Raw genomic sequence first — 12,586 nt, forward strand, 5'->3', positions numbered from 1 at the left:
CAAGGCCGCCGGGGTTTTAGCGCGTAAGCCCGTGGATGTGGTCGGGCAAAGCCCATGCAGGGTCTCCGCGAACCGACTCTCATCTCAGTCCGGGGATGAAAGTCGATGAGGGATAGCGGACGCATACAAGGAAGAGGATTTGCGAACGACGTCAGCGTTCACTATCCAATGTGTCCAACGCATCATCTACATCGGGGTCCTCCATGACGTCAGAGCCCCCTCACAGAGGAACAACGCCGTGGTCCACGTCGACCAGCAAATGACCGAGCTAGAGCAAAAGAAGAAAATGGTGGAGGATGGCACACTGGCTGAGTTCTGCCGCCGCGTAGCTGCCTTCAAGGAGGAGCGCAACCGCCTGCTGCAGACGGCTGAGCTACATAAAAATCTGCAACTAAAGAATGGACAGGATCTGTACAAGTTTGAGGTGCAGCGCGCCCATCATCTGTGGGAGAACGACAGGAAAGAGCTCAAGGAAGAGCTACTGGCCAAGGTGGATGCAGTCATGGCCAAGCTCCAGGCGGAGATGAAGACTCTGGCCGAGCCCGGAGCGGAGATTGCAAACATCGGGAGGAAAGCCAAACCGAAGCCGCAAGTGGACGAAGTTGACAAACCTTCGTTGTACGTTGCGGCTGTCAAGGAGAAGACTGATGGGGACAAGAAGATTAGCGAACCTGAACAGGAGGAGGGTGAAGTGCCCGAATCACCTGCCACGACAAAAAAAGAAGTGCCTCCGGTCAAGCGACGCAAAATGGACTCAACAACAATCGGAGAACCCGTTGAGATATCGAAGTTACTACCGGTAGAGGCGGTACGCTTGCCGTTTGATCAGGTCAGTTCCGATATTGCAGCTATCGTGGGCGACCACAAGAAGACAGCGCAAGCATCAGTCGAGCTGTTGGTAAACCACGGAAACCGTAAGATCTGTGTGCTTTTGCTGTTTATTGCTTTTGTGAGGTGTGCTAACACTTTGCTGCATTTTTGTTGCAGTGCCATTCAAGCTCGAGCGACGGCGGCTCTTTTGTGGTAAGTACGTGTTCGAGGATGGAGACGAAGTGCATGCTTCGATGCCGCTCATGAATGAAGAGTATACGGGCGCAATTTCGTCCATCACGGACGACGCTATCTACATCAAGCTGGCATCAGGCCAGAAGGCACGAATGTTGCTGCCGCATCTCGAGCGTCATCGCTGCGAGCTTAAGCCACTGCTGCGTGGCGCTCCGTCCACGGGCAGTCTTCACAGCATGGGCTGGTCTGAGTACGATACGTTATACTAAGGCTGTATATCGCGCATAGAGCTCGTTAATTGCTCAACCCTTTTCCTTTTTTAATGCTCATGTACTTTGTTTCTCTGCGTCGGAGACAATTTGCTTTCTGTTTTCTTGGCCAAGCAGTCACAACCAGAAAAGGAACGTTCGGACCACTGTAGTATTGGGTGGGCTTGAGAACCCATACCAGCTCCACCACTTCAAGATCTGCTAAATATTAATCCTGTATCATATTCATGCACGATCTAATACACGTACTCGTGCGGCACGTTCATCCATACAATACGTCTACATTCAATGCTGCACGGATTGACTTCCTCCACCTGACAGCATCTTGAGCAAGTCAATGTTGCGGCCACGCGTACCTTCACTCAACTCTCCGTCCTCGTCCGTATCACTGTCACTATCGTCATGGTACTCGGCAGTATCTATTGAGTACGACCGCTCGCCACCCATTCGGCCAAACGTCCCGATGACACCGCTGCCGACTCCAACAACGAAACCTTTAAAGCCCAGTGCACCGCTTAGAGCCATTGCCAGTTGCTTCTTGGCTGAGGGTTTTCGCTGCTCAATGTCCATGTCGTCAGCGTCTTGACTGTAAAGATGCAACCGTCTGCGTTTCACGTCGCAACGAGAGTCGGCTCCTCCAGATACCATTTTCTTGCGGAAACGGATCTCAGGAGACTTGAGCTGCGACAGCGATACATAACCACCAGATGAACTCACGGGTGGCGCCGCACAAGCGTCAAAACTCAGACAATGACGTGGTGGGAGTGACGACGGAGCAGATAGTGGCGGGGGCGGGGGAGGACGCAAGTCCATATCACTGCTACTGCTGCTTGAGGCAGCAAATGAAGGGTTGCTGGCAAATGAAGGCAAGGAGGCACTCGAGCCGATAGACGCGAGATCCTCGAGATCTGAACGCAGAAATGTCGTGAAAGCTGCACACCAGCGCAGCTCCTGGCGAGCGTCAAGCGCTCTGAGGAAGCGCTGAAGCATCTCGCGTCTGTGATGGAGCAGTCTTGGGTCATCTCCTCGTAGATAAGAGATCCACCCTCCGTCTGGAAATTTGGGTAATGCATCGCGCAGCGCAGACCCGTGCGTCTCCACTAAGTAGTTGTAGAGATGGCGGAAGTCCGTGTACCGCCTCATGACCGTGTAGCGAACCAAGTGTGGCAGATCTGGGTACACAACGTTCTGATCCTCTGTTACAGCGGCCTCTACAGCCTCGCTGCTGCTGTTCTGCACATTCAGATCCCGTGCTAAAGCGCCGGAGTTGCCGCTGGTAAAGCTCGAGGCGCGCACGTCCAGCACCTCGATGTGGTATTGCCAGCTGGTGTTCTTTCGGGTTACACCCGTGATCTGCAAGTCGCGGCTAGATTCACCAGTAGCCTGAATCGACGATGCACTTGCTGGTGGCGCGTGAAAAGCCTCTGGGGTAGCAGGAAGCATGGTGATTGTCAGGAGAAGAGCTGCACGTTGTAGCGCGTCAGGGACGGGAAACGAACTGCGATCAAGAGACTAAGGGCAGAGAGACGCGCGAATCGCGCAGCGTGGTCTCTACGCAGTGACTGTCGGTTGCAAGGGCACTGCTTGCACTTTGTACTAAAGGGAAGTTGCGTACACGGTACAGTACTACACCCTATTTAGCGGGGGTGGAACATATAGAGTTTAGGAATAAATCAGATGTTAGCTTACAAACTTATGTTCATTTGGATTCAGTTTCATCGCATCTAGAAGTTTATCAAAGGTCCAAGGGCGCGAAACCGGTGTAGTACTGTATTATTTTTGGGTCTTTCTGATGAAATTTGAAAATTTGGCGAATGTAAAAACATTTTTTAGAGAAAACATTTTCTAAGAAGCACAGGTTTTTTTAATCATGTACTGTAAATACAAACGAATGTCAAAAAAACTTTTTAGGGATTTTGAACTACTGTAGAGCTTAAAAAGTACTTCGAAGTTTATTTTTAGGGATTTGAACTAAAATAAATTGCCCTCGCCAATCCTTGCAAAATGTCTCGTCGAGCAGCTTCGTCGGCGCCTACAGGGGCTGTCAGTTCCACCCTTACGGTCTACGACCTCGCAACGAAGATACTAGAGCGAAACTCGTCGAAAGAAGTGCGCGGCTACGCATCATACATCTTTGATTTCGCTCTCTAACGCTGCTTGTTAATGTTTTGCTGTTTGCTTTGCAGTCTCTGGACGCGGTCGCGAAGCTTTACGTTGAGTTTCTGGGTGAATCAAGCGATGACGAGAGAACGCTTACGTGTCTCCGAGAACTGGACGCTATGAATTTCTTGGAGGGCGCTTTGTGGCCACTAGCGGACGCTGTGTCCTCCGTACACGACTGTCGCCATCACGTAAAGAAAGCGTGGATAGTCTCTGTGCTGCTTCTCGTGTGTTTCCGCGCACGCGAGGGAGACGTGCTGTCTTCTGGGGACCGCTCTAGTGGGATATGGACGTTTCTTAAGGAAGAGGGCGCGGCTTTGACGACGTTCACGACGACATTGTGGACGGCTTTGGCAGACACTGAAGCCGGAGACGACGCCGCCAAGTGGACACTTAAGGAGCAAACAGCGCTAATCCAGTTCCTCATCACGAGCTTCCAGAGCCTTGATGTGCCGCAGGTGGCGGCCTCCGTGTTGCAGATGACGTCGCTCCCGCTTTGGACAGCGATGTCACCAACCCAGCGCGCCCTCGAGTTCCAGACGTACCCGAAGCTGGAGGTACGCTGGAAGCGCATAATGGCAGAGAATACTTTTACCAAGACAGAGGACAAGAAGGCGCCCAAAAAGAACAAGCGACGCAAACTCGAGGCGACCGCGGAGACCCCGCACCACGAGCAAACTGCGCTGGTGTATCGACTTGATGCGTTTTTCCAGGTGCTGAAGGCTCCAGTCGACGATGACGTATCAAAGCACGAAATTGCCCAAAGACTGCGCTTTGTGGCAGTGTTTCTGGGGTTGCTGATCGATCTCTTGAGCCAGCTGCCCACACGTCGTTTTCTGTTGACAGTATTAAGGCGTCGTCACGTGCGCACGGTGCTTAGAAACAGTGCATTAGTGCAACACGCACTGCAATGGCAGAGTCTCAACGACAGACACTCTCTCAGCAAGCAGTTGGTGCTATTAGATGCATGCATGCAGTTTCCTATTGATGCACAAACTGGTGCGTCGATACCTTCGCGGGAGCAACGAGAGCAGCTTGCTCTTCACATCCAGGCGTTGCAGCAGTGTGCATTTGCGTTCTTCAGGAACTCTTGTGTGGAAGAATTAGCCATCGCTCCATGTGGTCATATTGCGGACGCTTCCAGCTTCGCAGAGACGCTGAAAGCTATAGCAGCTGCTGATAGTTCGCGGCTGTCGGCATTGGCTATCGCTGTGGGTGTGCTGGCTGATCAAGCGGAGGCTGACTCAATCTCCGACGCTGACTTGATTGAGTTTTTCAAGGAAGAATACTCGGTTGACAGTACTAATGGCACCGACTCTCTATCGTTCAACGTGGCAGTGTTCCCTACAGAGTTGGACATTTGGAATGGAATGCTGAACCGCGAGGTTAAGTCTGCGCCGAATTTTAAAACGTCGGAAAGTGACGAGTCAATGGAAGGAGCGGGCCAGACAACAAGAGACGTTTACAGTGCCGACGAAAGCAACCTGTTTCCGATACTACCTTTGCGCAAATTGGGTTTGCAGTATCTGAATCTGGCGGACCATCTCCAACGCAACTACGAGCTGCTTCGATTTGAAGCTGCGCAACATATCCGCAAAGATCTTGAGACTGCTATCAAGCAACTTGACGCTGTGCGTGCTCTACTTTCGTCTAGCGAAAACAATACCATTTTTCGTGGGTTTTCTCGCTCTGCTGTACCGCTGACGAGTCCGCTTCAGATTGTGAAAGTGGGTAAACCGGTGCTGGGACAAACTGCTCCTGCTTCCGTTGTTGCACAATTCGACGTGGAACTCACTGGTTGCCACGACCGCAAGCAGTTCGATTGTTACCAAACGAAGGAGGTGGTGTTCCTTGTGACAGTTCGAGCAACGGCTGATGAAGGTGCTGAAATAATGGGCTTCCAGCAACAGTCAAAGGAGACGGGGTCATTTCCTGTAAACTTTGGTATACATTATGTGCGAGCAGGAGAGATCATGGAGGTTACGGACACAGCGGGCAATGCGATTAACGACGAAAACCCCGTGGGTAAAGGTACCAAACGAGTCTTCAAACTTGCGTTGGACGGCGTGCAGTACATGAGCGATCTGGAATCTGGCCACCTTGACGCATATGAACAAGTGAATCTATTAGTTCGACGGAAGCAGCGCGAGAATAACTTCAAGGCTGTACTGGACACAGTCGCTAGAGCGTGGCATGACGCTAACAAGGAAGAGCTACTGCCAGATTGGCTGCACGATCTCTTCTTGGGATACGGAGATCCAGCGGCTGCGTTGCACAAGTCGATCTACAAGGTGAGAGCTGAAAAGCAACTAGTGGTACCAATGGGTGAACTGCTTCTCGATGGAGAGCACGCACTTGAAGCTGGTGGTGCTGAAAAGCTTGTGAATGCCGATGATGAAACTCAGGAACTGAATATGAAGGAAGCAATTGCTCCATTTACTTACGTCGAGGACGTGTGTGAAGGGACTAGCTTTATTCGCGCGTATCACAAGAAGAGTTTATCCGCTGCATCTCCAGTCGTTTCTTCTCCAATTCGCTACACCAAGACGCAAGTGGCTGCCGTCCGAACGGGGCAATGTGAAGGCCTCACATTGGTCGTAGGCCCGCCAGGTACAGGTAAAACTGATGTGGCTGTGCAGCTCGTATTGAACCTGTACCGCACAACCCCAGCACGAGAGAAGATACTAGTTGTCGCTCACTCGAATCAAGCACTGAACGACTTTTTTGCCAGGATTTTGGCTCTACATGTTGTCAATGAGCAAAGTCGCGTGCGAATGGGGCAACCGCAGCTTGCAAATGAAGGTGGTGCGGGCGGAAAGGAAAGTGAGGGCGCTTTCCACGCGGATTTCAGTCACGACGGTCGTGTGGCATTCCTGTTAGAGCGGAGAGCAGCATTGCTGGCAGAAGTGGAACAAATGGCTCAATGGCTCATCAAGCGAGATGCCGCGCGGTACGCTGGCCTTGCTGGAGGTTCGGCGTCGTATTCCTGCGAGAACGCGCTTGTCTTCTATCAGTTCCACATGAAAACGTTTCTTGAAGCTGCACGCGATACATCGAAGTTAACGTCCAAGGATGACAAGGTTGCTGCGATTGTGGAGTTCTTTACAATGCGGAAGGGAGTGGCGCCCAATGTTGTTGATGCTCTGCGTCAGTTCTCCTTGGACATCGAATCGTATTTTGCAGAGCTGCGGCGTCTACAGCCTCTCGAACTCCTCCAGACCCCGCGACAACGAGGTGACTTGTATTTGATTCATCATGCTCGCATTGTCGCCATGACATGTACACACGCGGCGTTAAACCACCGCCGGATTACGGACCTCGGACTGACATTTGGAAGTCTCATTATGGAAGAAGCTGCCCAAGTTAGCGAGCTGGACAGTCTTGTACCGCTGCTGTTGGCATGCTCGAATGGAGTAACGGCCAATGAGAGCAAGACGTCATCAAGTCTTAAGCGTGTCATGCTCATAGGAGACGCGAAACAGTTACCCCCGGTGGTGAAGTCGCTGGCACTGAAGAACTACGCACACTTCGATCAGAGCCTCTTTACACGTCTGCTGCGTCTTGGTGTGCCTCACATTGCGCTTGACCGTCAAGGACGTAGTCGGAGCGAGTTAGCTGATATCTACCGGTGGCGATATGATGACTTGTCGACCGGACCCAAACCTACGCTGGGCGATTTGCCTCGTGTCAAGTCCGAGTCCGATTACCAGACTGGCAACGCCGGATTCACTCACGTGGCACAATTTATTGATCTCTCTGCAACATCAAAGGAGCGTCAGTCCACACCTTTTGCCTACGAAAACGAGGAAGAAGCTCGGTTTGTCGTTGCGCTCTTTCAGTACATGATGGGCATCGGCTATCGTGCAGAACAGGTGGCGATTCTCACAACATACAACGCCCAGAAAGAGCTCCTCCAACGACTTTTTCGATCTCAAGGTGCGAAGAGCTGCAAAGTGTCGACTGTGGATCGCTACCAAGGCCAGCAGAGCGACTTCGTACTGCTATCTACGGTGCGCAGTGAATCGAGTGTTGGACACCTCCGAGATGTGCGTCGCGCGTCGACGTCCTTCTCTCGCGCCCGCCTTGGGCTCTATGTCGTGGGATGTCGCGGGACACTGGAGCAAGCGCAAGAGTTGAAGCCGTTCCTCTCTAAGCTGATGTCCATCGCGGAGAAGCACGATGGTGATAAGGCGACTCAGCTGGCGCTGGCGCCGTCTGAACGGGCTGGAAAGCCGACGCCCATGAAAGACACCACAAAGAAAACGAAGCCCAAGGCGAAATCTAACGACGTTGTGTACGTCTCTGATCGCAAGCAGCTTGAGAAAGTGGTGGCAGAGCTTAAGGCTTAGATACTATCCATGTCAAATGCGCTACCGGTAACTTTTTGCATCTAAGCTAGCGCGTACATTATAACTGGATAGAGTTCTTCCGGAAAGTGGCGTTGCCTCTGCTCTGCAAGCAACGTTAGTCCAGCCTGCTGGAAAATACTCTTGTAATACACCGCCGAGCGCGTGATACTGCTGTCCTGCCGGTCAAGGTCATATGGCTCAGGTGTCTGGAAAACGTTCTCCTTGATCACGATGAAACCGTTTGGAGTGAGTGCCTTCTTGCATCGCTTCAGATAGCGCACAAGATCGAGATCTGTGAGATGCACCAACACCCATTGCATCCATATGAGGTCGTAGCTTGCAGGCGCCGGTTCAAAGTCCTGCAGCCCCATGCAGTACAAGTCTCTCACGCGTACACAGAGAGTCTCATCAGCTCCTAGATATTGCGATACACCTCGCAGCAGTCTCGGACTCTGCTCCACCATATCCACATGGTCGAACATAGGCAGCAGCAGCAGTTTACTCACTCGGCCGATTCCAGCGCCGCAATCCACTGCAGCATGACACACCCACTCGGGTCTCACCGTGTCTCGGACGTGCTTGAGAAACCGCCTGGATTCGCGAATATCAACGCCCGAGACGTGAGCGAATCCTCCCAGAACACCGTTGTCTGTCAAAGGGCAATTAGCCTCGTCGTCCCAGTAATTGTGAGCACTGGCATACCACGTGAGCTCCTGTGGGGCAGAAATTTCCTCCACGCTTTCTCCGTCGGTTTTGTTAATCGCGTCGCCCAATTCTGCCTGCCACATCGCAAACACGCTCCTGTATTGGTGGTGTAATTGGCAGAACTTTGTTAGAACTACTGCGACGAAATTGGTGGAAGTTGGTGGTGGAAGTAGCGCACTCGAACTCGGCATGAGGCTCGATCTTGTCGGACGCGTCAAGCGCTCGCTGCACTTCGCTGGCGAGAGCGTGCAGCTCTTTCCAGTCGACAGGCGAGCGGCTGCACCCCCCAGATCGTGGCAGAAGAAGAGGCGACGACGCATTGGCAGAAGACGCCATGATTGCTTCCTCGTATTTATAGGACAGCCCTTCGTCGGGAGCCATCATTTTATTCCAAGCTAAGGGTATTCTTGTTGTGGCCAGGTGTACCTTCGAAATGGTACATCTACAGGAGCAGTGGCGCACAGAACAGGCGTAAAACTGAGATAAGATAATAGACCTGGAATTTTTAAATGCGCACCGATTTTTGTTTCAAATGGCAAAAGGGGTCGTTTTATACAGATGAACCCGTAGCACCGGGAACCAACAATTTATTCCTACTAAGGGTATCTTTGTTGTGGGGTGGCTCAACCAGATGTACCTTCAAAACGGTACATTTACAGAAGCCAGCCGAACAAGCGCACGCTACCATCCATTTTGTCTTCGATTTTTTTTAAAACTAGTGCTATAAGACGCCGGTCGTGTAGGATCACGCCAGATTTTGACTCTACCAATACTCTCCACCCACAGCACACACTAAGTCCGCAATGACCCAACGAATATTCGGGCGAAGTTTCAACCTGAAGGCCTTGACTCTGACCTAGCACCGGGATGATAATATACCCTGTGCTCCTAGACTTTGTTGGTAGGTACACCGGGTTCTTCAAGCAGCACTAGCCACGAGCGACGACTAGTCTGCGTTCACGCGCATATTTGCAATAACCTTGCTGACCCCAGTACGGAAGGGTCCAGGGCTTCTTCAGCCGGTAAGCGAGGGCGACCGGAGCTTGGTTCTCTCGGTCTGTTGGTATTGAAAGGCTCTTTCTTGCACTCCTCGTCTCGTCCTCAACATGGTTCTTAACACAGCCTCTTCCTTCTCGTCTCTTGGCTTTGCCGGGTGGGAGATCACTTGCTCTTTCAGCCAACGTGGCCACCAGCAGGCATAATTCTGTCGATCAAGCGAGGCCTGGCACTACGGACACTTACCGCAGCCGGACTTGACTCTTGCGACCAGCAGGAAAATCTGCTCTGTTAGTTGCGTACGAAGGCGCTTATCTCTGATGTGGTGTAGTGATTTCTCCGTAGTTGCGGATTATCACCCGTCGACAAAGACGTGACACCGCCCAAGATGTTCAAGCGACGAACCCTCGGTCATGTGATGTACAGTGACGCTAAGGTGCAAGGGATTCGACGGCGTCACTACCGAACTCTCAACGGATATTGGATACGGTCCGTATGTCACTGAATCCAGGCTGTCCTTATTATTAATAATGGACTGGCCGGATTCGCATTCAGCGGCCAAGAGCTGACCATCTACGGTACGAACCCTCAGTGGCGGTTGGGATGAGTTCGCGGAAGACTCAGCGATCCTTGGAAGACACGTTAACCGTCTGGGACAGGGCGCGGACCGTTAAAGATGCTCATGCGACAGTGCAGACGACGCTTGGCGTGCAAAAAGATCCATATCGGATCATTGTTCACTTGATATTTGTATACTTGATTAGGACTTCTTATTAGGAATAGACCCGAAAGGCAGAACAGAATTTCCACTCAAGCACACAGAGCGACGTCCGGCTTCAAGGTAAGCGTCAGGTCAAGCTTGTTTGAGTGTGTTATGCCTGTCGGTGAACTCGAAGCTCTGTAGCGAGGGTTCATCCGGCAAGGCCAAGAGACTTTGTGTATTGGCCGATTATTATCGGGAGGTTTTACGTGACGGCTTATTGTTGCCTATTTGCACGACTGGGAGTGCTTGAATTGCCTCCCTTTTATTCTTCTTACCGAGTGTTGAACACTCGGTGATCTCGTAAAAGGCTTACTCGTGCCTGGTACCCTTCCGCTGTTGGGACCACGAGGATTCAAAACACCTGCTAGCTTTGCTCGTGCTAGTAGCGTGTTCTTATTTTTACTGGTTGGCCTATATAAGTAGTTTACAAGGTCCAGTTTGTCCCGGTGCAAGGGCAGAACTGGGATCTCCAGGTCCGCCCGAACGAGCGTTTACTATCCTAGTAGACGTATTGTTGTGGGAACATCCTAACTACATTTGTAGCTAGCGTTCACGTGGGATTTCCAACACCACAACTGATGCCGCGACCCGGGAACAGATTGTGACCATTGTGAACTGTTTGTATGGCCTTCCACTTTACGAGCAACCAAGAGAAGAAGAACAAGAAAAAGACAAGAAACATGGCGAAAGGACAACCGACGGTACCAGTTACGCCTGCCAAGTCTGGCGGGGCTCGCAACGAGAGTTCAAGCCCGGCTGCACGCTTTGCAGCCGTCACCGAGCTTTCAGTGAGCTTCGACGACGAAGCGGACATCGGTCCTGACGCCCACGATTATGAAGATTACGAAGACAAGACGCCGGCTCCAGAGCCAGGCGCAGCGACACCGGAGACGGCCACGCTATCATCGGGGCTGAGCGGGGCGACCAGGTCCCTTTTGAGGAACTTCGCCGACGAGCTCGATGATGTTGCGGGACCAGAACCGGCCTATGAAGATTATGAAGATGGGACCGAGGGATCTAAACTGTGGTGTAGTGATTTCTCCGTAGTTGAGATTTTGAGACATCCTCCGAGTGTTCATCTGCAAACCTGACGCGTTTCTTGGTTTTCGTCTGTCGCCGAGTCATCACTGCCATATTACCATAATCGCACTTTGGTGAGCTGTAATCAACCACGAAATTTTCGAAAGTTTTCCACTTTGAAGATTCGCTGCCTGACAGTACATGTACTTGACGCTCTGTTCCACGTGACGAAACATCTACCGAGTCTTCATCCGGTCCGTAGATCATTTCCTGGATGCGATTCAGCGATGCCAATTCCGACTTACGAGTTTCAGCCAAGATTACCCGACTGACCTTCGATTCCAGCGCTTCAGTGGCTAACGAATCCGCGGCAGCGTTGTATTCTCGTACAACGTGAAGATATTTAACTGATCGAAGCTGGACCGTGAGCTCCTTGTGAGTATTCAGCAGCGCTAGCAAAGTTTCCTTCCTGCATGCGATCACCCCTAGTGATTGTTGAATCGCGAGCCTTGAGTCACCAACGATGACTAAATGCTCGGCACCGTGCGCAATAGCAGCCTTGACACCGTTAATCATTCCTGTGTACTCTGTCTCATTCACCATGGTGGTCGAGAGGTAAGCATTCGCAGCAATCACTATCTTCCACTCAGGAAGGCTCCACAGCACCCATGAACAACTCCCGTAGCCACCGTACTTCTCTGTCTTCGCTGATCCGTCAAAAGACATGACGAATCCGCTGTAATTACGGGAAAGCCTGGCGTACAGCAACGCGGGGTCCATTCGAATAGTCGGGGAACCCTTGTTTGGAGGTGCCACCGGCGCGAGCGAGTCTTCCAGGTCGACGAAGCTCGTGATGCTTGACTGCAGTAGCTGCGCGAAGGCAACATCCTTCTCCTTCACGCGCTGCACCTTCAGGTGCCACTGCTATAGCAGCACTGCGAACTGGACCGCGCGTCCGAAGAGAGACTTCGACTTGTGCACCCACTCTAACGTCGAGAATCGTGTATAGACATGTAGCGTCTTTCCTGCCAGCTGGACGTAACAGATCTTCAACAGCAGAAGTAACGCCAAAACTTCCTTCTCAGCAGGATGGTAGTTCATCTCGGCCTCCTTGAGCACCCGACCGAGGAACCGTACGGGGTGTAACTTGCCTTCATGCTCTTGCATTAGCGTAGTGCTCAACGCCCATTCATTCGCAAAGAGCATGACGTGAACTTCTTTCGACCGATCGAAGTGCCTGAGGATGGGTGAATGTGAAACACTCGTCTTCAATTTTTCGAAGGAACGACGTGCCACTGAAAGGCCGCCTTCAACGGCAA

At 51.8% G+C, this 12,586-nt stretch overlaps 4 protein-coding genes across 4 annotated transcripts; 2 read left to right on the forward strand and 2 right to left on the reverse strand.

Annotated features, from left to right (window-relative positions):
- Positions 1-286: 286 nt before the first annotated feature.
- Positions 287-1,274, forward strand: PITG_18860 (uncharacterized protein; the record flags this gene model as incomplete). The annotated part of the gene is made up of 2 exons (XM_002997242.1): positions 287-914; positions 988-1,274. The coding sequence occupies 2 exons, from the start codon at positions 287-289 to the stop codon at positions 1,272-1,274; spliced, it is 915 nt and encodes a 304-aa protein (XP_002997288.1).
- A 285-nt stretch (positions 1,275-1,559) lies between these two features.
- PITG_18861 (uncharacterized protein) lies at positions 1,560-2,717 on the reverse strand (the record flags this gene model as incomplete). Its single annotated transcript, XM_002997243.1, has 2 exons — positions 1,560-2,462; positions 2,514-2,717. 2 exons carry the CDS (start codon positions 2,715-2,717, stop codon positions 1,560-1,562), a joined length of 1,107 nt encoding a protein of 368 aa, XP_002997289.1.
- Positions 2,718-3,278: 561 nt separating this feature from the next.
- On the forward strand, positions 3,279-7,783 carry PITG_18862 (uncharacterized protein; the record flags this gene model as incomplete). Its single annotated transcript, XM_002997244.1, has 3 exons — positions 3,279-3,383; positions 3,461-4,819; positions 4,883-7,783. 3 exons carry the CDS (start codon positions 3,279-3,281, stop codon positions 7,781-7,783), a joined length of 4,365 nt encoding a protein of 1,454 aa, XP_002997290.1.
- Positions 7,784-7,824: 41 nt separating this feature from the next.
- Positions 7,825-8,571, reverse strand: PITG_18863 (uncharacterized protein; the record flags this gene model as incomplete). Its single annotated transcript, XM_002997245.1, has 1 exon — positions 7,825-8,571. One exon carries the CDS (start codon positions 8,569-8,571, stop codon positions 7,825-7,827), a length of 747 nt encoding a protein of 248 aa, XP_002997291.1.
- Positions 8,572-12,586: the final 4,015 nt, after the last annotated feature.

The sequence above is a fragment of the Phytophthora infestans genome, genomic scaffold, assembly GCF_000142945.1.
Source record: "Phytophthora infestans T30-4 supercont1.80 genomic scaffold, whole genome shotgun sequence".
Taxonomy (NCBI): domain Eukaryota; phylum Oomycota; class Peronosporomycetes; order Peronosporales; family Peronosporaceae; genus Phytophthora; species Phytophthora infestans.